Source organism: Carassius auratus, chromosome 20 (genome assembly GCF_003368295.1).
Source record: "Carassius auratus strain Wakin chromosome 20, ASM336829v1, whole genome shotgun sequence".
In the NCBI taxonomy this organism is placed as follows: domain Eukaryota; kingdom Metazoa; phylum Chordata; class Actinopteri; order Cypriniformes; family Cyprinidae; genus Carassius; species Carassius auratus.
In genome coordinates, this window is record NC_039262.1 from 3,530,914 (window position 1) to 3,558,169 (window position 27,256).

The 27,256-nt window shown below is 34.2% G+C and overlaps 4 protein-coding genes across 4 annotated transcripts in view; all 4 read left to right on the top strand.

Annotated features, from left to right (window-relative positions):
* Positions 1–1,612: 1,612 nt before the first annotated feature.
* brox (BRO1 domain and CAAX motif containing) lies at positions 1,613–10,123 on the top strand. Its single transcript, XM_026290490.1, has 13 exons — positions 1,613–1,758; positions 2,310–2,423; positions 3,000–3,106; positions 3,224–3,320; positions 3,894–3,989; positions 4,784–4,856; positions 4,990–5,095; positions 5,172–5,261; positions 6,646–6,731; positions 7,250–7,331; positions 7,613–7,763; positions 7,836–7,995; positions 8,860–10,123. The coding sequence occupies exons 2-13, from the start codon at positions 2,323–2,325 to the stop codon at positions 8,944–8,946; spliced, it is 1,236 nt and encodes a 411-aa protein (XP_026146275.1). The 5' UTR covers positions 1,613–1,758; positions 2,310–2,322; the 3' UTR covers positions 8,947–10,123.
* Positions 10,124–10,213: 90 nt separating this feature from the next.
* LOC113120598 (protein FAM177A1) lies at positions 10,214–12,735 on the top strand. Its single transcript, XM_026290513.1, has 5 exons — positions 10,214–10,343; positions 10,941–11,078; positions 11,164–11,230; positions 12,114–12,208; positions 12,448–12,735. The coding sequence occupies exons 1-5, from the start codon at positions 10,332–10,334 to the stop codon at positions 12,622–12,624; spliced, it is 489 nt and encodes a 162-aa protein (XP_026146298.1). The 5' UTR covers positions 10,214–10,331; the 3' UTR covers positions 12,625–12,735.
* Positions 12,736–13,339: 604 nt separating this feature from the next.
* On the top strand, positions 13,340–15,692 carry LOC113120596 (uncharacterized). Its single transcript, XM_026290512.1, has 2 exons — positions 13,340–13,509; positions 15,084–15,692. The coding sequence occupies exons 1-2, from the start codon at positions 13,368–13,370 to the stop codon at positions 15,554–15,556; spliced, it is 615 nt and encodes a 204-aa protein (XP_026146297.1). The 5' UTR covers positions 13,340–13,367; the 3' UTR covers positions 15,557–15,692.
* A 3,043-nt stretch (positions 15,693–18,735) lies between these two features.
* disp1 (dispatched homolog 1 (Drosophila)) overlaps positions 18,736–27,256 on the top strand; it is a 58,413-nt gene continuing 49,892 nt past the window's right edge. Inside the window, exon 1 of the mRNA XM_026290442.1 lies at positions 18,736–18,965. The gene's annotated coding sequence lies outside the window, so the exon portion shown is untranslated. The remainder of the gene's footprint in view (positions 18,966–27,256) is intronic.

Genomic DNA, 27,256 nt, shown 5'->3' on the forward strand with positions numbered 1-27,256 from the left:
TTTTTTCAATTTTTTTTAACTTCAATCATATCAAAATCTTTAAGCACATATTCTCGTCTAATTGGGTTTGGATAGAAAACCCGTGAAATTAACTTTCTATTAACTCTATTAGAGCATTTTTAAATTTTACATGCATATATAAAAATTTATTTACTTTATTTAGTTGATCTTGAAACTATCCACAGCTCTTTTAATCTTAAAGCAATCAAAACTGTATTACTGGATTACATCCAATGCTTTAACAAAACATAAATGTGAAGCTTTTTGTATGTTAAATATATATTAAATGAAGTAAAATATTTTGTTTCAGTTAGCTGCCAATGCAGTGTTTCTCATTGTTATTTATTTTGAAATAGAAGAAATAAAACTAAAACATACAACTATGTGGACATATTTAAAAAAAAAAAACTATGACAAAACCCCCAACCAGTGGGCCAGTACGCACCGGTACCGCCACTTCCAAAATATAACTCTTGAGCATACCACCACCTCTCTGTGCGCCCAGAACGTTCTTTTAGCGTACAGGTACGTTCATTTGGACATCTGTTTTAATAGAGGTTTTAATCCTTTGCCTTCACTGCTGCTTTTCAGAGCGCCCTTCACAATGCACGCTTCCTAATTCTTCCTAGTTCGGAGTATGGAGCGTGAATCATTTGAGTCAGTTCGAGAAATCGGAGCGGGTTCGCGAATCATTTGAGTCAGTTTGGGGTTTGCAAATCATTTGAATAAGTTCGGGAGTTCGGAGCTGCTTCGCAGATCATTTGAATCAATTCGAGAGTTCGTATAGGTTTCGCGAATCATTTGAATCAGTTCGGGAGTTCGTAGCGGCTTCACGGATCATTTGAATCAATTCGAGAGTCCATATAGGGTTCGCGAATCATTTGAATCAGTTCGGGAGTTCGTAGCGGCTTCGCGGATCATTTGAATCAATTCGAGAGTTCATATAGGGTTCGCGAATCATTTGAGTCAGTGTGGGAGTTCGGAGCGGGTTCGCGAATCATTTGAGTCAGTTTGGGGATCGCAAATCATCTGAATCAGTTCGGGAGTTCGGAGCTGTTTCGCGGATCATTTGAATCAATTCGAAAGTTCGTATATGGTTCGCGAATCATTTGAATCAGTTCGGGAGTTCGTAGCGGCTTCGCGGATCATTTGAATCAATTCGAGAGTTCGTATAGGGTTCGCGAATCATTTGAATCAGTTCGGGAGTTCGGAGCGGGTTCGCGAATCATTTGAGTCAGTTCGGGGATCAAATGAAAAGTTATTTTTTTATTTTTCTTTAAAATTAGTAATTTTGCCATAATGGAACTCTTATGTAAGATAACTGCATTTTTTAATTGGTGTTTTTTTTTTCTTTTTCTTTTTTTAATGTGGCCGTCTTCCAAAGACTTTAGATATTATTGAAAGGGCCTTTGGTTTTTTCTTTCTCTCACCAAGTCATTCTGACTTATAGAACACATTTCTGTGTGTAAAATGTTTATCCGTTTTCTTTAAACTGTCTATACCTGATTCCTATTCTATTGCATATTAAAATCAGAAACTAAAATTATAATGTACAGCCACAACCAGTAATAAAACGCAACCAAAACACGCATCATAAATAATTAAGTAAGCGGGCGTTTAAACCAGTGGGCGTGTGCATGACGTCACCGCCCGAAATACGTCAACGTCATACAGGAAGAGCGTTCATTGTTTTGGCGTTTCCTGATCTCCAGTCTCTTCGATTAAAACATCAAACATCTGACAGTCGACACATTTCAGGTATAAATTGTATATTCTGTTTTATTTAAAACAAGCGTTATGAGTTATGTTTGTTGTGAGATTTAAGCGTGTTACTGCTGATGAATAACGAGTTTCTGTGACTCTCTCAGGTTTTAATCATATTTTGTGAACGACATTAAGATCACAGATCAGTCTGTTTTCCTCTATAGACGATAAAACATCAACCTTTGGTAGTTTTAGCTAATGTATATATGTTTTTACTCATTGATAAAAAAGGCTGAGCTGTTAGAAATAGACCTGCCTTATCAAATGATTCCCTCATCATTCTTTGGATCTGATCTTTTATAAATAATTTTTCTTAATAGCAAAATAGATGTGCAATGTTCTCAGTCGCTTATAACTTGTATATAAAATCATATGATGTTTAGTAAGCTGGATGTGTTTCTGTTTCTCAAGAGGATCTCAGATGGTCAGGATCCAGATTTTATACTTGATATATGATGGCGATCACACAACAGCAAATACAATGTCCTTAAGATCAAATATTGAAATGCACTGTAATTGATAACAGGCTCTTTCTTCTGGTTCAGGTGTCCTCTCATCATGACTCACTGGTTCCATCGAAACCCTTTGAAAGCCACGGCACCTGTGTCCTTTAACCTGTATGGTGTGGCATCCAGCCCCGCTGCTAATAAGATCTGCAAGTGAGGATATAGTGCTCTTATATACTCCTCTTTCCTGCCTGGGGTTTCTAAATTGTCTTAAATGTCCAAGTTTGGCTTTATTTTTCTATTGTTTTCATATTTGCGGATGGTAATGACTGAAAAGTAGTTCGACCAATTACGTGCAGGGATTGTGTATAATGACCAATTAAGGCGGGATCTACAGTACAATGCAGATATGTGTAAACATAATCATAGCTGGGTAGATTACTGTTACTGATTGCAAATTACAGAAATTGTAGTAAGTGACATACACTAATGCATTAAAAATTCTAGGTAATTCAATCAGAGTACTTTTTAATGCAACTTTAATGAAAAATGCTTACCATATTGATTTAAATAGTATAATATTGAACTATACTGATAATTTTCGCAATCCGATTAAAGTTTCTATCCAGCTCTGCATCTAATTTTTATTGAGGACTGTAGGCAAACAAAGCCAAAACACAGATATTTTAGGCAATTTGTAAGTCCCATCTGGGAGAACGAGGACGCATGGTCACCCTACTGTATGTGCATGATCATTTTTCTGATATAATTGTTAAATCTGTGGCTCAGTGACTTGAGAACGACGCGTGCCCGACTGCTGGATGCGTTCACAGACGCCACGTGCACCCCAGAGATCATGAAGAAATCCAGCGATGAATATTTTGCTCTTTTACAGGGTTTGTGCACTGTTATTTTTCCTCTCTGATCAGACATTTCCTGTGTTGCTCAGGCTGTTTTTATTCATTTGCATTTATTCTGCTCGGATGCATGTGTTTTGTTGTTGTTTGTTCTAGGATTCATTTTGCCGCTGGATGGAACCACACAGGAGAACAAGCTCCGGTTCATCCAGAACTTCAAATGGACTGACACTTTACAGGGAAATATTGCAAGGTAACCCAGAAAGAGCAGAACTATCACCTAAAGTAGGTTTTGTGGTATAGCACAAGTGGTTTTCAACTGGTTTCCTTTTTTTTTGCAAAAATTAGTAATACGGGAAGCCTTTACAAATGGATATTAAAAGTATTTTAATGCATTGTTTATGCCTTGTAATGCACGTCATAAAAACAGTTTCAAATATAATCTGTAAATAATTTAATGCATTTTAACTGGTTGCAATTAATGAAAAATTATGATGCATCACAATGTACATTCTGAATTCCTTAGTAATGTGTTATACATCAAGGTTTCCTGTAAATCTTAGCTGCGAAAAAAAACATGCATTATTTATCATATTTAAAAAGCGAATAATTAATTGCACAAAATGCATCGTGTTCTGAACAATCTGTATTTATCCTTACTTCAAATGCATGTGTGTTTTTTGTAAATCTTGTTTAGTTTAGTTGATTTTTCTTGAATGCATCTTATGCTACATGTCCATGTTGACATTGATCTGATATGATGAGGATTTATGAAAGTGACAGTGGATTTGAACTTGAACAGCAAGGTTTGATCTGTGTTTTGCAGTGCCCAACAGGATGCTATTTTTGAGCTGGTGTCTATGGCCTTTAATGTGGCCATCTGGTACACCAAGTTTGCCTCACGACTGGCCGGAAAGGAGAAGTAAGTAACACGTGTCAGTTCTCAGGGGAATGAATGATTGGTTGGACAGTGACAGGAATCTGTGATTTAAAAATGGAAAATAGAACTGATGAAACAACTAATTTTAATGTATAAATTCTATAACAGTATTTAAATAATACTAAAATAATAGTATTTCATAAGCATAGTATTTGAAAAGTCTTTCATATCACTCTAATAATAAAATCACTAACATTTCAAAATGAATATAATTGTTATTAATTTATTGGGTAAGTAAGCATGTAATAAATGAGCTGTGAAATGTATATTGTTTACCGTCAGCTGGTCATAGTCTCAAATTAAACTGACTGTGCATTATTATACCAGTGTGTAATGCATTACATGTAGAAGTGCAATAAATAATATGTGACCCTGGAGCACAAAACCAGTCTTAAGTGTCAGATTTTCTAAATTGAATAAATCTTCTCTCCATTGATGCATGGTTTGTTCGGAGGACAATATTTGTTCGAGATGCAACTATTTGAAAATCTGGAATCTGAGGGAGCAAAAAAATCTAAATATTGAGAAAATCATCTTTAAAGTTGTTCAAATGAATTCTTAGCACTGCATATTACTAATCAAAAAAGTTTTGATATATTTACAGTAGGAGATGTATAAAATATCATATGACTCATACAATGTATTGTTGGCTATTGCTACAAATATCGACTCAAGACTGGTTTTGTGCAACAGGGTTACATATCAGAAAGGTTAATTTTAGGGTATATATTTCTATCATTTAATTAAAGACAGGTTTCTTTTGTTTTAAATTGTAGCATCACAGAAGATGAAGCCAAAGATGTTCACAAGAGTTTGAGAATCGCTGCTGGAATTTTTAAAACCCTTAAGGTAAAATGTGCTCATGCTGTGGAAAATGAAGGGAAAAGCCATTAGAGTGCATGTATTACCAGATAGTGGTCCTAGAAGGCCTTAAACGCTGTAAATCATGATTGTTTTGATCATGTGATGTGTTTCCTGTCAGGAGACTCATATTCCTCGACTCATCACTCCTGCAGAGAAGGGTCGCGACCTGGAGACCAGAGTCATTGACACCTACATCGTACAGGTTCAGGCGGAGGCTCAGGAGGGTAAAACACACTGCTGAACGGTCATGATGTGTGTGTGTGTGTGTGTGTGTGAGGGTTCATGTGTCTCTGTTTTCAGTCACCATTGCCCGAGCCATCGAGCTGAAGCACAACGCCTCCCTCATCGCAGCGCTGTCCTTCGAGACCGCAAACTTCTACCAGAAGGCCGGTGAGTTTAGAGACACGCTCTGATGTTGTGAATTAAACCTTTAAGTTATTCAAATAATGGATTTAATATTTCACACACATTTGTATATGTTTGTGTGTGTAGATATTAATATTAGCGTAATTTTCCGGATCATAAGTCGCACCTGAGTGTAAGTCGCATCAGTTCAAAAATACGTCATGATGAGGAAAAAAACATATAAGTCACACTGGACTATAAGTCGCATTTATTTAGAACCAAGAGAAAACATTACCATCTACATCCACGAGAGAGCAGCATAGAGCGCCCTCTGGCGGCTGGAAACGGTAATGTTCTCTCTTAGTTCATTTCTCTTGGCTCATGTCAAATTAATTTTGATAAGTCGCACCTGACTATAAGTCGCAGGAACAGCCAAACTATGAAAAAAAGTGCGACTTATAGTCTGGAAAATACGGTACACACCATATTCTAAAGTCATGACCCCATAAGATTATTATTATTTTTACAGAAATTAATACTTGTATTCAGCAAGGATGCATTAAATTGATCTAAAGCCATTTAGAATGTAACAAATTATTTCTAATGCTGTTCTCATCTGCATATATTTGATGAATAAAAGGTTAAAAAGAACTGCATTTATTCAAAAAAAAAAATTTCTAGTAATATATGTTCTAATAATATATTTTCTTTACTATCACTTTTTATCAATTTAACACATCCTTGCTGAATAAAAGTATTGATTTTATTGAAAAAAAAGAAAGAAAAAAATACTGACCCCAAATTACTGACCAGTAGTGGATATCGTTATTACAAAATATTTATATTTTAAAAACATAGCTTCTTTTTTTTTTTTTTTTTTTTTTATTCATCAAAGTATCCTAAAAAAGTATCAGATGTTCTGAAAAAATATTAAGCAGCAGAACTGTTTCCAACTTTGATAATGAATCATCATATTAAAATGATTTCTAAAGGATCATGTGATAATGATCCTAAAAATTCATCTTTGCATCACAGAAATAAATGATGATTTAAAGTATAATAAATTTAAAAACATTTATTTTAAATTGTAATAATATTTCACAATATTACATTTTTTTCTGTATTTTTGATCAAATAAATGCAGGCTTGATGAGCAGAAGAAACTTCTGTCAAAAACATTAAAAATAGTAATGTTTCCAAACTTTTTGTCTGTACTGTATATATGACATATTTATGTAATCTGTAACATTTATATAACATGTATATGTGAAGGGCCTGAATGGACATTAATATTGAATTAAAAAAATCGTATCCTGTTGAGACCCAGAGTTCGACGAGACACGTCAGACATTGAAATATTTGTTAATATGAAGTTTAGTCATAAGTATCCGAGTGCTATATAATAATATGATTTCTTACATCTGCCCAGATCACACTCTGAACACTTTGGATCCAGAATGCAGCAGTAAATGGAAGAAATACCTGCAGCTGAAGCAGCACTTCTACATGGCGTATGTGAGTCAGCTCCAGAGATTTGGGATTAAATGACTGATGTAACTACCGTATTTTTCGGACTATAAGTCGCACCTAAGTATAAGTCGCAGCAGTCCAAAAATACGTCATGATGAGGAAAAAAACATATATAAGTCGCACTAGACTATAAGTCGCATTTATTTAGAACCAAGAACCAAGAGAAAACATTACCGTTCTCCAGCCACGAGTGGGCGCTCTATGTCTTCAGTGTAGACTACAAGACTCCCTCTGGAGGCTGGAGACGGTAATGTTTTCCCTTGGTTCATGTAAAATTAATTTTGATAAATAAGTCGCACCTGACTATAAAACACAGGACCAACCAAACTATGAAAAAAAGTGTGACTTATAGTCCGTTAAATACGGTAGAATGAAATCATTTAAAATCACTCTTTCTGTTCCTTTGAACAATGGCAGACGAGTAGAGTGTTCGGAGACGATCACTAATCTTGATATTTGGTCACATTAATGCAATATGTATGAGATATTTGTGTTATTTCCAGGCACACTGCTATCATGGACAGACTCTTCTCGCAGCTGATAAATGCGGAGAGGCCATAAGATCCCTGCAGGAGGCCGAGAAGTGTACGCTAATGATGAATCCCTTAACAAATGATCAGCTGTTGGGGATTTTGGTGGATCATATAGTTTATATTCTGAGGAAGAGCTGCCATGTACATGACAAAAGATTAAAGACACTGATATTAAAGAAAGAAAAGTGTAATGGTTCAAATATACACTTTTCACACAATTACAAAGAATCCAAAAACAGTATTTTTTTAGTAGAGTGATGCAGTGATGGTTTTCAGTCTGGGATTAGTTGAGAGTTTTCTGGGTGAAATCCTTTGTCTGAATCTGTGTCTCAGTTTATTCCCGCGCTGAAGCCTTGTGTAAAGAGTACCGTCAGATGAAGGGTCCGGGCAGCACGGTCAGACCCTCGGAGCAGCTCTTCTTTAAGAAGCTGGGCGCGTTGATCAAGAACACCCTGGAGAAGTGCCAGAGAGAGAACAGCTTCATGTGAGTCCAGCATGGTTTCCAGTAAAGCTGTGTGTTGATCCGCTCTGTTTGATGGGTTCATTTGTGTGTTAGTTACTTTCACAAGGTTCCTGCAGACGCTCCGGCGCTGGAACTGAAGGCTAGTTATGGTTTGGCTGAACCGACTCCATTCGAGCTCCCGCCTCTCAGCGCTCAGTGCACACCTGAAGTCTACGCGACCTTTGACCTGACCAGAGGACCCAAAGACGACAAGGTGATGAGGAAAGCGAGAAAAACAAAACATCAAGGCTGCATTTATCTTATCAAATATACAGTAAAATTTCTGAAATATTTTTACAATTTAAAACATCTGTTTTCTGTGTGAATCTGTGTTAAACTGTAATTTATTTCTGTGATGCTCCGCTGTATTTTCAGCATCATTCCTCCAGTCTTCAGGGTCACATGATCTTCAGAAATCATGAAAATATACTGATTTATTGTGTTGGAAACCGATTTATTTTGGAACCTGTGATACTTTTTTTCAAGATTCTTTGAATAAAAAATGTTTAAATAAAGAGCATTTATTTAAATTAGAAATGTTTTCTAACAATACACACTAAGGACGTGTTAAGTTGATAAGAAGCGATAGCAAAGATCTATATTATTAGAATATTTTTTATTTTAAATAAATGCTGTACTTTTTAACTTTTATTCATCAAAGAATCCTGAAAAAAGTATTGCAGATTCCAAAAAATATATATTTGTCAGCACAACTGTTGATAATTCTAATAATAAATCAGTATATTATTCTGATTTCTGAAGATTATGTGACACTGAAGACTGGAGGATGATGATGGTGGAAATTCAGCTTTGCTTCACAGAAATAAATGATATTTTAAAGGATATTAAAATAGAAACCATTGTTTTAAATGCTAATAATATTTTTCAAGATTACTGTATTTTTCAGTATTTTTAATCAAATAAATGCAGCCTTGATGAGCAGAAGAGACTTCTTTAACAAACATTACACGTCCCAAACTTTTGAACACTTATTTTGAGATCCATCTTTTCCGACTGAGAGACTGGTGAAACTGTTACAAAAGGTAACGGTTAATAAATGATTGTTTCCCTCCTCCAGGTAAAAGCGAGGCATGAGGAGGAGATAAAGCCTCTGAAGGAGCCGGATCTGAAGCCGCAGAAGGACACGGGATGCGTGGTCTCCTAACAGCTGAAGCAGCTTAATCATATCACCGTTTGATTGCACAGAATATAGATGATCCTAGTGAGATTTGTAAGGTGTATTGGGTCCACTGATTAAAAAAAATAAAATCAACTCGATTAAAATAGCCAATGATTAATGCAAATATTAAACAGCATTTATACTAGGTGCATTTCTAAAATCAAAAAAAAAGATTTCACCCTGACATCGAAAACTGTTACGATTTATTGCATTATAAAATTATTTTCATGACAATTAAAGCACATTTTCAAAACATTCCCATTACTGCAATGCCAAAGAAAATTCTAATGAAAAAAAAAATGGAATAGAATTTTCTTAGGCATTGCAGTAATGAGAATCTGGGGTTTTAAATGTGCTTAATTGTCATGGATAAAATATGCATAATATAATGATCATATAATGTAATGCAATTTATAGTTGTGTGAAATTTAGCTTCATGCAAAATATATTTTCTGGATATTTGTGATTTTCTAAACAAAAGCAGCTGCTATACAACAAAACGGTACATTATTTTAAGATAAAAGATTATGATTTATCACTTATCATTTGTTTTAGTTGGGCTTTGGTATGAAAAGAACAGAGTGAATTTGAGTTATATATATCCTCATCAACAACAGAATTCATTCTGATATCAACTTTTACTGGATTTATTTTCCACACGAGTATAAATGTACTTAATGTAATTATGAAACAATGATTTTGCTTCTGATTTAAAACCTGTCCAGATAACTTTCGCTGGTTTGATTTGAAAGGTTTTTTATTGTTCTGACATTCGTCTGAATATGTTCAAGCATGTCTGTGTTAATAAATGTAACACTGGTTGTAAAAACTTCAACAAAACTATATGCACTTTTACAGAAATAATCAAGAAATGTTTTGGCCCCTACTTTAATTCATCCTGAGAACGAAGAGTTTGTATTCTTATCAAGGGTGAACGATTGTCAGATATTTTGCTGTATATTTATTTAACACAATTCCTCAGAGAACAAGGCTTTCTCTGGCATTGTACGATGACACTCCACAATCACTTTCAGTTTTTTAATGATTCGTTTTGCCTTCTATGCTGTTGTATGGATATGTATTCATCATCATGTATACTTACAGACCTGTAACTCAAAATCATGCATTTAATGGTTTGTTCCACATTAAAATGTGCAACAGATATTTGTTTGTTTTCATATCATGTGGTTTTACAATACTGGCAGTACAAGTATATCAAGATATATACGTCAGCAAATATGTAGTGGATGTGTCCTGGACCGACTTGAGATAACATCCGTGTGCATGACACTTCCTCCTGTGATGGTGAAGGAAACTGTGCTCATTATTTGAGGATTTCTGTGGAGACGTTCAGAGGAGCACCACACAGCATGCACACAGACGTAAGTGTTTTATTAACATTAGATCAGCTGTCTGTATCTCTTTTGTCATTCTGCATTTTGTGCTTTTAACCAAGCCTTTATTTAATGCATGCACAGACTTATTGCAGCACGTGCCTTTGGTAAATACATCCATCCAGTCTGATCATAGAGAGAATAAAACCGCCCAGCTTTTCCGTTCTAGTGCTAATAAACTGAATGCTATCATACTTTTTAACTGAATAAAATACATTTTCTAAGTAAAAAGATTCATGCTGATTCTAAGCAACTTATATAAATGCATTTTGAAAATGTTTACTTAAAATCAAATAAATGCAACTTTCTTTTTTTTTTTTTTGAGTGCAGAACTTAACTCTTTGACTGACAAATATCACATTAGGATTCTTATTTTATGTTAGATAACTATTTTTTATATGGAATTTAAATGCATACGTCTTCAATTTAGGAATAAATATTTTTGGAGCGTGCTAAACGATGATTCAATGCTCTTGTGATGCATATGTTTTCACATATCTGAAAATGAAAAGTTGAAAATAAAACAAATGTAGCTTCATGTGTCAGCAGAAAAGTGTAGTTTTGATCGTAATGACTGATGTTCAGGAGGCGCTGAGAGACGTCGGTCCCAGAGAGGTGAAGGTGATTCATTTCTCTAGTGGAGAGACTCTGACAGAGGAGGAGGACAGTGAGGAAGAGGAGGCACAGCATCAGCTTCATCAAGTGCCCAGTGTTTCTGACCCGGTCAGTGTCCACGATCCACTCAGTACCAGAATCATATCAATCGGGTATGAAAACAACCAAAGCTTTTTTATATTTCATTTTTTAGGGAACCTGGACATGGAAGGATTATTCTCGGTTTTGGGGAACACTGATTTTGAGGAAATCCTTACTGCGTAAGAAAAACACGTATGGTCTATATGTGTCACAAAACCTGTCTTAAGTCTCTATTTGTAGCAATAGACAACAATACATTGCATGGGTAAACATTATAGATTTTTATTTTATACCAAAAAAAAAAAATTTAAATATAATATATAAATATTTTATACATCTCACCCTAAATATATCAAAACTTAATTTTTGATCAGTAATATGCATTGCTAAAAACTTCATCTGGACGATTTTAAAGATGCTTTTCTCAATATTTAGAGTTTTTTGCTCCCTCAGATTCCAGATTTTCAAATATTGTTCTATTCTAACAAACCATAAATCAAAGGAAAGTTGACTTATTCAGCTTTTAGATGACGTCTCAAAAATTGACCCTCATGGTCTTGGGTCACAGATTTTGATTGTGTGATTTATATATGACATATTAATGAAAGGATATTGTTGTTGCGGTTTCTTTCATATTAATGGTCTTTCAACAACTAAACAAACTTTCATGTCAGAGTTCAATATACGTTTACATGCACACAAATATTCCTTTAATAAGAATTGACGACTGATTAACTGTTTCATGGAAACGCAACAAACAATCCCATTTAGCTTGATTCGAATTAAATGATAGTGTGGACCTAAAATAATCAGTTTAACAAGAAAAAATTAAGCATGTAAATGCTTTAATCCGACTCAAAAATATGTTCAATATTTGGAAAAAAAAAGCTTTGCTCTGTTTATACTCACTGTATATATATATATATATATATATATATATATATATATATATATATATATATATATATAAATGCTAATGTACAACAGTGTGTTAAACTCTGTCATTTACATAGAAATATTGTATTTATTCATATAACTCACTGTGACTTAATTTCTCTGTAGTTTGTGATTTTCTTGGAGAGAAAATGGCTGGTTTGCTGGGTCTGAATACTGCCAAATATCAGTACGCTGTTGACCAGTATCAAAGACAACATAAGGTATAATTTCCTAAAACTTTCAGCAATACTCTTATCAAATTAAGAAATAAAGCTTTTTTTAATTTCTCCAAAACCAAAACACAAATCTGAAGAGCTAATAATGAAGCCTCAAAGAGCTTTTAATTTGAAGACACTAGAGGCCTGTCCTAGAAAATAGAAATAGTTCATGTGAAATGTCAAGATTGTTTAATGGTTTATAAATGGTTAACTGTGTAACTGTGAGTGTTTTGTTTGTGCAGAATGAAACAGAAGGAGAAGTTTTATCCGCAAGCACCAGTGTGAATGATGAGGAGATAATTAACCTGTCAAAAATAGCAAGCAAACACACACAGTATGGAGCTACAAATGTGCAGGAGCTGGAAGAAACACTAAGATATAAAGGGGAGCAGAATGAAGGATACAACTCTTATGAATAATGGATTGTGATTTTTTTAATTTTTAATTTTATTTACTTATTTAATTTATAAATGTCACACTAAGCATTGAAGGTATTTCTGATACACAAATAAAAAACTTTGGTTCTTCCATGTCCAGAATTGTCATTGTTTGTTAATCTTTTAGATTTAAAGTTAAGCAGCCCTTATTCAAATTTAGACCGCTTACGCAAACTACATTTCCCGGCTTGCACTTCGGTAATGCGAACTGTGACCGAAGGGTGCGCATGCGCAGATCTCTCGCTACTTGCTTAAAACGGGCGGGGTCTGTTATTTCTGACTGGTCAAGGTACGTTGGCTCTAAATCGTGTTTCTAATATTTTAAATACATTTTAAATTGAATATATATTAAAGTATCTCGGTGCTGTTGTTTAAGCGTAATTTACCCTAGCGTCGTAAGGCGTGCGGAATTGTCACGTGGTAAATGTTACATTTCTCAGCGCTGGTCAAAATTAACCAATCATAGCCGTCTTTGCTAACTAGAGATGAATTTTTAATATAAAAATATAGCGAATCCTCTAAGGTAGATTTCTAATGTGTGAATCCCATAGTAATTCGTATTAATAATAAAGTAAAAAGATTATAATTGTTTAAAAAAATCCCCTTTAATAATAATAAAAAAAAACTGCTGAAATTTGAATAGAACCCAATGAGAATTATGAATTTTAGCCCCAGAGCGCCCTCTACCGGAACAACCGCTCATCTCTTGCACAACTTGCCGCCCAATGCTAAAAACAATGGAGGAGAGGTTAATAGCAGCGGTGTCCGACTATCCTGAGTTATACAATTCTACAATAAATTCATATAAAGACGTTTCTAGAAAAGCTAAAGCATGGAGAGCCGTGAGTCTGCAAGTAGAAATTCCTGGTAAGTAAAGAGTCGCGGTTTCTCAAGAGGTTTGTTGCTTACTAAACTGCAGCTGTGTGCTGTTAGCTTGTTTCAGAGTTAGGCTAACAGGAATCCAGGTTTGAAAATTAATTTATATATAATGAATGCTGTTTGCATTTCATCATAGAACTAACAGAACGCGTATTTGAGTTGAAAAGGCATTGGATGGGTTAATCGGAGAGATATGACACTTAACTGTACCCAAACGTGAGTTGTTTTGAGTTTGGTGATGTGTACAGTAAGTGGGATTTGATTTCAGGGAAAGTTTATTGAGTTTGTGCTCTGGTTTACTGCTGAATTCTGTTTGGATGCTCAAAGCGATAACTTTTACCAGAGATGCATCAGTCAGATTTGGTTTTGCATAGTAAAAATAATGAGAAAAACAAGTTTGACATACTTATTTTTTTCTTTATTTTTATGATGCACACGCATGCATGCTCTTTCGATTATGTATGTGTATCAATTTAGACATAATTTGCAAAATACATGCTTAAATATGCTGGAAATTTTGTACATATTTACTGGTACATGTTGTAAAATAAAAAATAAAATACAAATAATTCTCCATGCAAGAAATTTGTATTATTGTTCAATATTTCATTTATGTAATTAAAATTAAATGTACTCGTGCTTAAATTGCTACTTGTTGATAATTGTAAGATTTGTTGTTAATCATGTAATTAATATACTTAATTCACAACTTTCTAATTGTAAAATGTTTATATATTTAACTAATATGCATGTATATATATTTGATATAGATATAGTTTTGATATAGATGTATAAAAAATAATTATAATTGATTAAATCTTTATTGATTTTTGTAAAATTATTTTTTATAAAATATAAATGTGCATAAATTACTAATTGGAAGATTTATTGTTTTTAATTAATATGCATAAATCACTATCTATTGATTATTGTAAAATGTATTGTTAATTATATTATGAATTAAATATAGATGTGATTAAATTACTACACATAAATAATTGAAAGATTGATAGTTAATTATATTATTAATGAAAATGGCTTAAATCACAGTTTATTTATTAGTTTGAAATGCGTTAATGTTATTAGTTAAATGTTTATATAATATATATATATATATATATATATATATATATATATATATATATATATATATATATATATATGCATATATATATATATATATATATATGCATGCTTAAATAACTATTGATTGATTTTTGCAATATTTGTTTTTAATTTGATTAAGTATACACATACTTAAATCCTGCATAACGTAAAATTGATTGTTTATTTTATTATTTTTACGCATACTTTATTGATTATTGTGCCATGCATTTTTAATGATATTATTTGTATTTTTAAATTATTATTTACTGACCATTGCAAAATGCCCTTAGGTAATTAATATTAAATGTGCACATGCTAAAATCGCTGTTTATCGATTATCATTAACTTTATTGTTAGGTGCATCAAGTATGCATATGCTTACAAACAGTAATATTGAGTTGAGTGTGCATCACATCATGCATGTCTTCAGCGGTGTTTGTTGTGTCTGTGTGCAGAAGAGGACTGTCGCAGGAGATGGAAGAGTCTGCGGGACATGTTCATTAAAGACAAGCGTGCGGAGCAGCGCCGACGAGCCTCGGGAACGTCCCACCGCAGCTGGAAGTACAGCTGGCAGATGTCATTCCTGACGCCCTTCATCCAGTCCCGATCGCTGGCCAGCGACGAGCCCGAGGAGGACCGAGACGAAGAGGACAAGGAGGACGAGAGCCCGGCGGACGGGAACTCTGCGTTCGGCGTGCAGGACTTTGAGGGCGATCACGGGATGCTGGACGCATCCTCACACTACTCCGCGTCGGGATCGCAGGGTTCGGGACGCAAGAGGAAGTGGCAGATGGAGGCCAACGAGGACTTGGAGGACGAGATGTTCTTGTTTAGTTTACTGCCTTATCTCAGACGGCTTCCTTACGCCAAGAAGAGCGCCGTCAAATTAAAAATTCACCAGCTGTTGTATGAGGCCGAGTTTAAGTGATGTTCCATAGTTTCTTAATATTTTTCTATCTTTTATTGGAATTCTATCCACCGCGTGTTTTTTAACATTGATAACATATTGTACCGATGCTAGTAGATGTTGGAGATCAGTGATTAAACAGACATGTGCACTACGAGAGTGATGATTGTGTCTGGAAATATACTTATTACTCTTATGAAGCTGCGTCTCAAAAAGATTGAGTGCTAAAACATTCATTTTGGGTGTATTGTTTGTGGCAGCACGACACTCCCAGGTAATCGAACATGAGCAAAGAGGCGGGGCTTAGTTCAACAGTGGTGAACACAGCAGCAGTCCACCTGTCACTCAAGTGGCCACGCCCTTAATTATGCAGAACTTTAAGGCTTAATCTAATTTTAAGTTATGAAAGAAATTCACCCCCCTCACAGTTGCAAAATGAGCTATATAGACCAAAATCTTTTTTTGTAGCAGGCTGTAAACATATATATATTTTTTTCTGCTGTTTTAGTCATTTCCGTGTTGGTTTCAAGAGAGAGAGCTTGTAGTATTATTTTAATATAATTAAGATAAATTAAATATTAATATAAACAAAAGTTAAAAAGTGTATATATATTTATATATACTTTCTAACTTTTGTTTATATTATTATTTAAATTATTATACATTTTATAATATTTAATTTAATATTAATATTTCAATTCGTTTTCAAATTTAACATTTTAATTTTCGAAATTTTGTTTTTGACATTTTTTGTAGTTTTTTGCTGTCTACGTAGTTTTTATGTATATAATTTTAGTTTTCAGTACATCAGCTAATTTTAAAATTAAAAATGTAAAAAATTTTAGATTTTATTTTCAATTAACATGCAAACAATTAACATTTCAGTAAATTAATTAATAGTTTTTTATTTTATTTTAATTAACTGTAATAACCCTAGTCTATAGTGAGCCATCAGGGTTTTCCAAAAATATACAAAACATTTTTGTAACACTTTTAACTAAAATGCAAATAATAACAACAAAAAAATTTCACCTGAAAAGTTTTTTTTTTTCCGTCATCCTTTCCTATCAAAATGTTATGTATGTGAAAATGCAGAAAATCATACCTGGTCCAAATAGTTTTTATGATGGACAGAAGTTTTGGAGGCAGTGTGTGTAAATGTGATTGAAACAACACAAAGCCATATTTATTTTTTAACATGTGAAAATTTCAGATAAGAATTTCGGACAAAGACTTATTATGCACCCTGATACCTTTATCAACCTGATACTATGTAAGTATATATTTTTGACCTGAACTATTAAATATTATAATATTTTATATTTAATATATAATTTATTGTAATCATCTATCATTTTAAAGGGGGGGTGAAATGCTATTTCATGCATGCTGAGTTTTTTACACTGTTAAAGAGTTGGATTCCCATGCTAAACATGGACAAAGGGTAACACTTTAGAATAAGGTTCCATTAGTTGATGTTAGTTAACTACTTTCGTTAACATGAACTAAGCAAGAACAATCCTTCTACAGCATTTATAAGTCTTAGTTCATGTTAATTTCAACATTTACTAATGCATTATTTAAATCAAAAGTTGTGCTTGTTAACATTAGTTAATGCACTGTGAATTACCATGAACTAACAATGAATAACTGTATTTTCATTAACTAACATTAACGAAGATGAATAAATACAGTAATATATGTATTATTCATTGTTTGTTCATGTTAATTAATACATTAACTAACATTAACTAATGGAACCTTATTCTAAAGTGTTACCGGACAAAGTTTCAAAAAATTAAGTTGTACGTTTGAAGGAGTATTTCTGTTCCCAAAATACTCCTTCCGGTTTGTCACAAGTTTTGGACAGTTTTTTTCGAGTATGGCTCTGTGTGACGTTAGATGGAGCGGAATTTCCTTATATGGTTCCTGAGGCACTTCTGCCGGAAGAGCGCGCTCCCGTATAGCAGAGCACTGAGAGCACAACAGACTTCACTGATCAGAGCGAGAGCGTCGCGAAAAGTCACAAAAGAAGTGTGTTTTTGGTTGCCAGGGCAAGACAACCCTGCACAGATTACAAAAAAAAAAAAAAAAAAAAAAAAAAAAAAAACAGCATTAAGGGACCAGTGGATGGAGTTTATTTTTACAGAGCATTGACGGAGTTGTGCAAGTGTTTGTGTTTGTTCCCTGCATTTCTAAAATGCTTGTTTTACAAACAATGCCCAATTTGATGACGGATTTGCGTATAGTTTATTTCTTAAGGATGATGCAATCCCAACGAAAAAGGGTCACGATCATGTGTTGGAACTGCAGGCGGTGAGTAAAACTGCTTCAAATATCTCTGCCTCCTTGTTAGTGTGTCCACCTCCCATCGGAGACCCGGATTCGAGCCCCGCTCGGAGCGAGTCGCTGCTGCTGCTGCTCTCATTCAGTTTCAGCCTTGGGATCTGATTCTGGATCATAAATAAACGGCTGAATCTGACTGTTAGCCATGGTTTGTTTTGGATGTTTTTTTCCTCACGATAATGTCACAGCTTCCAGACGCGCTCAACGCAAAAGCCTACTGGCGCTCGTGATTCTTTAGCTCCGCCCACACGTCACGCCTCCAGCCAGTCGTGTTTTTCCGGGAAAAATCAGTACAGACTATCTTTCTCTTATGAATATAATAAAACTAAAGACTTTTTGGAGTTATGAAGGGTGCAGTACTACTCTATAGGTACTCAGGATTAACAGGATATTGAGTGAAAACGAGCATTTCACCCCCCTTTAAAATTCCTAGCTTAATCAAATCTTATTACATTTAACCTCTAATGTCCCACAAACCACTAAAAAATATTTAATAAAAAGTTTATTAATTTCTTTAAAGCTTGTATGCAAAAAAATTCATACGTAAAAACTATAATATAAAAAACATGTATCTGTCTAAAATACTGGTAAATATATAAAAATGTTAGTATTTATGGTAATATTAACTGTGCTGCCTTCTAAGATAAAACAATTGTTTTAAACATTTTTTTTAAACATTTTTTTTTAAATCCAATGTGTAGCATTCTGATGTATTTAAGAAAATAGTATGTAGTATGCAGTATATACTGTACACTATTCCGTAAACTAATACATCAAAAAGGTCTTTATTAATTATAGTACAGGAAATGCATTCAAAATACTATGCATACTGTGCTTTTTATATTCCGTACTTCTAAGATGGCACGTGTAGTACGCAGTGTGTTATTTGCGACAAGGCCTGAGTGTAGTGTAGTGTCCGGCTGATCTGCGCAGGTCCTGACTGAATGTTCTCTGGATCTGCCCCTCACTTCCTGTAGTTCTTTCCCACCTTCCCACCCGAGCAGTCAACCAACCTGCCTTGTCTCACATTATCCGCGAGTTTCGACGCTAGAAAGCTGCCAGACGCGCTCGAGCTCGCACTGAGGTAAGATACATTTGGCGCGCCGCCGCTGTTACTTTGTATCTTTGATCCGTTATGACGTGCGGTCTGTCCTTTATGACGCAGGCGCGTCTGGAAATCAGTGCGAGCGCCGCGCTTCTCTCTCTGCTGTCTTGTGTTCAGCTTGTGGTGGACGGAAAATGTGCTGCGAGTGTTAGGGCACAACTTTTCAGTGTCATCGGCACGTTTTGGTTTTGTGTGTTGTGTGACTGTGTGCTGGCTTGTGTGTGTGTGTGTGTGTGTGTTAGTCGTGAATGGATGAGATGCTTGTGTTGAGGAGGGATGCGCTGCTCAGTATTGTTATGCAGGATTGTGTGTGTGTCTGTGTGTGTGTGTACTCTTCCCACCAGAGAAAACTGTTGCAGTGACCCCCCCCCATGCTTTAACATACATGTGTCCCAACATTAAGGTCTTTATTATCATCATGAAGTGCAAGAGTGCAAAACCTGTCAAAAACGAGCAGATCACATTGAGATTCAATGATACAATGATAATTGTATCGTTTTATGCTCCGTTCTAAAATGTGTAATTGTTTAATAGTTTCATATTTAATCATGTTTCACCAAAATACCTGAGTATGTACTCAAAAGTATATTTTTGATTGTCATTATATAAAATTCAATTAAGCATTATGTATTATGTATATATATGTATATATTAAACTGTAAAAAAAAAAAGCAAATGTGGAAATTATAATATTATAAAATTATAATAATTAATAAATTGTCATTTGTTGGATTTTTTATTTTTCTATATGCAAAATATTATTTTGATGAATTTATGCTGTCTAAGAGTGTAAAACATGTAGAACATATTTTACCCCAAGCAAAGAAAATAAATAAATTATAAACAATATTTTTCTCTCTATGACATTAAAATAAAATAGTTTTTTAAAACTATGAAGTTTTTGCATTTTTATGACACTATTTTCATTGCTTTTATAAATATATCAGCATAATCATGATCATTTATCAATATAATTTCTTTTTCTATTCTATTCTATTGTGGTGAAGTGTAATCTCTTTTTTGAAAAACTTGGAAATGTAACATTGTAATTTTCAGGCTTTGAAAAGTCATGGAAATGTATATATGAGTTATGTTTCTAATTTAATCAGATATGGCTGTTTATGAGTCCAAACTCATTAAGAGTTTTGTTCCTCTTTTGTACGTCACTTTGAATAAAAGTGTCTGCCAAACGCGTAAAGGCAAACTGTAAAATGATTTGTTACCCCTTCTGCTCAGGGATGTATTGGAGTAGTGTGTGTCTCATCTGTCCTCTGATGTGGTGCTGTTTGACCAGCTGCTGACCCAGACTGGTCTCTTCCCTTGCTGTTGAAGTGTCCTCTCCGGCTGATATACAGTGTCTGAATGAGTTCAGTCCAGCTCATCTCTGTGCACCTGGTCACTGATTTATTCCCTCCATTGTTTGCTGTAATACTTCATCAGAAAAATGAGAATATGTGTCCGAGAGGGTCGGTGCTGAAAGTTCAGCCATGTTTCCCAGAGCTGTTCCCCTCTAAACATGGAAGTGTTTATCTCCGTGTACGTGCTGTTATAGAGCTGGCCAGACGCTGCCAGGGGCTCGCAATCAAATGGGAATTTAACTGAAGTTGACAAAATGATTTTTTCCCTCAAGCCTAAAAGCAGCAAAACGTAAGAGTAACATAGAGAGAAAACCTTTTATTTTCCCTGCAAAATTCTGTAGCCTTTTTATATAGAAAACAGTTTTCGGTCACAGTATAGGCCCAGTTAAGAATAAATCATGGACTGTAATGGTACAGAGCATTGATTTTGCTTTTCTCTTTAATATTGCGAGATGAGCATCGAGTCTTGCTTCTCAGATTTGAGATTCTCAAGCTCAAATCATAATAACACCAAAAATATTATGATATTTTTTATGACAAAAGGCCTGTTTAAGGACTTTAAGGAAGTCATTACAATGTTGACATGACAATTAAACACTTTTGTGACCCTGGAACACAAAACCGGTCTTAAGGGGGAATTTTTTAAAATTGAGATTTATGCATCACCTGAAAGCTGAATAAATGATCTCTCCAGTGATGTGTGGTTTGTTCGGTGGACAATATTTATCTGAGATACAACTATTTGAAAATCTGGAATCTGAGGGAGAAAAAAAATCTAAATATTGAGAAAATCATCTTTAAAGATGTTCAGATGAAGTTCTTAGCAATGCATATTACTAATCAAACATTAAGTTTTGATATATTTATGGTAGGAAATTTACAAAATACATTCACGGAAAATGACCTTTATTTAATATCCTAATGATTTTTGGCATAAAGGAAAAATTGATCCTTTTGACCCATACTATGAATGTATTGTTGGCTATTGCTCCAAATACACCCCAGAGATTCAAGACTGCTTTTGTGCTTTTAGAGCATAACTAATTATTATTATTTGTTTGTGCATTATAGCACAAACAAAATATTTAAACACACACCTACTGTATATAATGAATTATGTTATATTAATACATTTAAAATGTGTGTTTACAAATTATACATTTTTATTTATAAGTACAAATTGCAATATTAAGATAAATATTGCGGTCTTTTATATATAAATAATCAAACTATAAACACCATAATATTTCTCTCTCTCTCTCGTGTGTGTGTGTGTGTGTGTGTGTGTACAATTGACAGAAAGCATGCAGTATATAAACGTTAGAGATGATGGTAGGAAGGTATTTAATTATCATGGCAGTATAGCAGTAAAAAGCTCCTAATGGTTCTACAAAAGGCTTTTTTGAAAAATATGAATTCTAATGTTGTAGTTTTAGTTTTCTGAATTGTGAACTGGACATGTTTTGGGTCAGATTCACGCATGATTCCTCCACAAGAGGGTGCCGAGTCAAGGGTAAAGTCTGAATGTGAAATATTGGCAGACGGGCTGATTATATGAGCCTCAAATGTGTTTTTGCTTTTATTTGCTCTTTACCCTGGATGACAGTAAACACTGGCAACCAACACAAAGAGCTTGAAATCTAATATCCAGATTCAGCCCTGGTGATTTGTCACTCGTGTCCCTCTTCGTTGGCCGGAGCGAGCGCTGATTCTGGCGATGACTGGCTGGATTTCTCTTTCCGCTTGCACAGTATCTGCTCCAAAAGGAATAAAAATCAATAAGGAAAACAGATGTTGTCCTGTTAACTCTGGGCTTTCATGATAAGAGGCTGTAAAAGCGATCGGGACAGAAATAAGTCCAAGCATACATTCCTCTCTTCTGCTGCAGTGTTAGTTTAATAATTAAGAACCTACATGCAAACACTTTGTAAGTGTCTCATTTTCCCCTTGTCCCTCATACACTGAGTGATTCTAGCAGAGCCAAGGACTTTATCTCATCACGACTCTTTGGAGACACTTCTGCGAGTGCTCTTGAGCGCTGGTGGTAAGGACGGCCAGCCGATTTATAGCTTGGACCTGAACGTGTGTGAAATCACATTAGTGTTGTGTTGTGTCTTCAGATCGCCGCTTCTGGGTCACTTTAGCAAATCAACCAGGTTTCAGTTTTTTTTTTGGCAGCATTGTTATTTTCACACAGAGATTGGGAGCTCAAAATCTGTTGACTTCAGCCATCTTTGTTTCATTTATATGCCAATAGTGGCAGTTTAAAAAAAAAAATCACTTTTAGTCACCCCACCAAAGGTTTGCATGCCTGTAACTCAAGATGCATTGAAGACATCTTAATTTTCTTTTAGATTCTTGTTCTTAACAAACATTTCTTTTGGTACACCAATTTTTAAGGCTCTGTATGAATCAGTTCCAGAGATATCGTCATGTGGCTCCATGAGTACAGTTAGACTTTTTCAGTGGTCAAAAATATCGGTCCTTTTTGTTTTAAAGAGGAATTTCTGAAGAACAATGGAGTTTCAATTTGAAATGTGTCTTGTTTCTCTCTATCACAACAACTGTGTAGAACATACCCAACTGATTGACAAAACTATGTATTTTCCGAAGTTTGCATGCCTGTTACTCAAGAAGTTTTGAAGTTCTCATAATACCTCTTTAGTGGTTGCTACCTGAGATTTTTTTCGTTTGGTATGTCCATTTTCAAGGCCCTGTATTATTAAATTCCAGAGATATGGGGATATGAGTTAAATTTGACACACTTTTAGTGGTCAGAAACCAAATATGGTTCACTTTGCACAATTCTTTTAAAGAGGTTAAAAAAACAAATGTATCTTGTTTCCCTGTATCAAAACCATTGCATAGAACATACCTTTCTGAGTGACAAAAATATCCTTTTTCCAAAGTTTGCATGCCTGTTACTCAAGATACATTAAAGTTATCTTAATTTCTTTTTAGATTCTGGTTCTTTACAAACTTTTCATTTGATATGTCCATTTTTAAGGCCTTATACTGTTCAGTTCCGGAGATATTGGGATCTCAATTTGGCTCCAGGAGCGAATAGTTAAATTGTACACACTTTCTGTGCTCACTTACATGTTTAGATAAAGAATGACGGAACTGATTGAATCAGCCACAGAATATGTCAGTTTGATGCGGTAACTCTCTTCTGAGCTCATGGGTGAAATCAGTCCAGACACGGGTCACTGGAAGCAGGTTTGACCCTGGATGATGTCACTTTGACCTTTGCTTGTAGTAACAGCTCGTAGAACCAGATTGAGTTACAAATGCAACCCAAACACTGGCAATTAAATGGCCAAATAAAGAGGAAATTAGTCATTAGCCACAGTTTTCTTGAGAAGACCACGAATGAGGGTTCGATTTCAGGGTTAGATATGATATCCCAATTAATGACCCTGCAGAATTTCATTGTTGAACTATTTAAAATAACAGTTTTCTATTTTAATATACTTTAAAATATCATTTATTTCTGTGATGCTCCGCTGTATTTTCAGCATCATTCCTCCAGTCTTCAGTGTCACATGATCTTCAGAAATCAGAATAATGTGATGATTTATAATCAATGTTGGAAACAGATGATTAAACTTAAAAAGAAGACAGATATTACAAATTACAATATTACTGTTTTTTTTCGATATTTTTGATTATCAAAGTCTTGATGAGCATAAGAGGAAAAAACCACAAGATCTCAAACTTTTGAACGGCAGTGTACATTTATATTAATATATAAAATTTGTAAATATACAGGTGCTGGACATATAATTAGAATATCATCAAAAAGTTTATTTCACTAATTCCATTCAAAAAGTGAAACTTGTATATTATATTAATTCATTACACACAGACTGATGTATTACAAATGTTTATTTCTTTTAATTTTGATTATTATAACTGACAACTAACAAAAAGGAAAATCCCAAATTCAGTATTTCAGAAAATTACAATATTACTTAAGACCAATGCAAAGAAAGGATTTTTTGTAATCTTGGTCAAATGAAAAGTATGAGCATGTACAGCACTCAGTACTTAGTCTGGGTTCCTTTTGTCTGTATGACTGCATCAATGCGGCGTGGCATGGAGTGGATCAGTCTGTGGCACTGCTCAGATGTTATGAGAGCCCAGGTGTCTCTGATAGTGGCCTTCAGCTCTTCTGCATTCTTGGGTCTGGTATATCAATATCTTCCTCTTCACAATACCCAAGGTTAAGGTCAGCGAGTTTGCTGGCCAATTAAGAACAGGGATACCATGGTCCTTAAACCAGGTACTGGTAGCTTTGGCACTGTGTGCAGGTGCAAGTAATGTTGGAAAATGAAATCTGCATCTCCATAAAGTTGGTCAGCAGCAGGAAGCATGAAGTGGTCTAAAACTTCCTGGCATACGGCTGCGTTGACCTTTGACCTCAGAAAACACAGTGGACCAACACCAGCAGATGACATGACACCCCAAACCATCACTGACTGTGGAAACTTTACACTGGAGCTCAAGCAACGTGGATTGTGTGCCTGTCCTCTCTTCCTCCAGAATCTGGTACCCTGATCTCCAAAGGAATTTACTTTCATCAGAGAACATAACTTTGGACCACATAGCATCAGTCCAGTCCTTTCTGACGCTGTCTGTTGTTCAAGAGTGGCTTGACACAAGGAATACAACAGCTTAAACCCATGTCTTGCATACGTCTGTGTGTAGTGATTCTTGAAGCACTGGCTCCAGCTGCAGTCCACTCTTTGTGAATCTCCCCCACATTTTTGAATGGGTTTTGTTTCACAATCCTCTCCGGAGTGCGGTTATCCCTATTGCTTGTACACTTATCTACCACATCTTTTCCTTCCCTCCGCCTCTCTATTAATGTGATTGGACACAGAGCTCTGTGAACAGCCAGCCTCTTTTGCAATGACATTTAGTGTCTTGTTCTCCTTTTGCAAGGTGTAAATGGTTGTCTTTTGGACAACGGTCAAGTCAGCAGTCTTCCCCATGATTGTGTAGCCTACAGAACTATTGAGAGACCATTTAAAGTCCTTTTCAGGTGTTTTGAGTTAATTAGCTGATTAGAGTGTGACACCAGGTGTCTTCAATATTGAACCTTTTCACAATATTCTAATTTTCTGAAATACTGAATTTGGGATTTTCCTTAGTTGTCAGTTATAAACATCAAAATTAAAAGAAATAAACATTTGAAATATATCAGTCTGTGTGTAATGAATGAATATAATATACAAGTTTCACTTTTTAAATGGAATTAGTGATATTCTAATTATATGCGCAGCACCTGTATGTAATATAATAAAGTGAACTCTTATCTCTCTCTCTATATGCATGTATACTTCTTTATAAATGATTGTAGTTTTTATTGATGTTTTGATATTTTAAAACCATTAATAATTTTAAATACATGTAAAAAAAATCTTATAGAAAATTTAACATATTTATATATATTTAATACTATTAAGAATTTAAAATACATTTATAATTTTTTTTTTCTTCTAGAAAATGAAGCTTATTTTAGGACCATTACTAATTAAAAACAACAAATAAACATAGGAAATTAAGCAATTCAGTCTATACATTTTAAATCTATAAATAAATGTATACATATATCAAATAAAGCTCTTATTCAAATGAAACTTATTTTAGGACTATTGATAATTTATTAATAAATACATTTCGATTTATAGTTTAGTTAACATTTATAGATTTTAGTAACGATATTTTCTTTCAGGTTTTGTTTTGTCATTTTAGTGCTCATTGTCATTGAGTTGACATTTTTATCTAACATTTAAATTTCATACATGCATTTGATCAAATCAATGCATCCTTGCTGATTCCAACTATTGATTTCTTTCAAAAAGAATATGGATATATATCACATACACATATGACTTTACGCTCGAGGTAATTAGAAGTGCTTCCTCTGAACGGGAGAAATCACTAGCATGTGACGTGCTTCAGAAGTCCTCTGTGAATATCACAGACTGTCCTCTCTCCGTCCGTCAGTCGCACAGCTGTCACTGATAGAACCGAGGCCTTCAGCTCAAACAGATGTTGTGTATTAGTTCCACTTTTTTTTTATTCCCCCCCAAAATGTCACCGGGCTGGATAGAGTTGTCAGAGCGCATTATTGTGAAATACGGCTGGAGGTTTCTGTTTGACTATTGCTACAAAACATGTTCTTTCCCGGAGGGAAGAAAAATGGGAAAAATGTCATCCAGGTGTACTGAGCTCAGAAATGAAAGCTGAGCGAGACGAAGATTCCTGCTGCTTTTGCTGATTAAACTTTAGCTTCCCACATTACTGAAGCAGAATTAGTTTCATAACACTTGTTTTCATGTTGTTTTGGTATTATTAATAAACGTTCTTTAATAGCTACTAAAATACTTTTTAAAGTTATAGCGTTCATTCATATTTTCAATTAGCTTTTATTTACTATTTTCATCTTAAACTATAATTAAGAAGTGTGAATAAGCATTTTCTTGCTAAAAATATTAAAAATATATAAAAATATACATAAACATTTTTATTAAATAAATATATTTTTTCAATTATTAAATAAAAACATTACTTTCTTTTCTTGTTAAAGAAATTAATCCTAATTTAAGACCATAAATCATTTTAGATACATGCATAAATTCCAATTTACAGTTTAATTATATATATATATATATATATATATATATATATATATATATATATATATATATATATATATATATATATATATATATATATATATATATATATAATATTTCAACTGTTTAGCTTGATTATATTTTCATTTCAGTTTTAGTTTTTTTTTCTTCTGTTTAGTAATTTTTGGACTTTTTTTAGTATTTTTGTTTAGTTTTTTTTTTCATCAGTTATATATTTTATTTCAGCTTTATCTCAGTTCAGTGT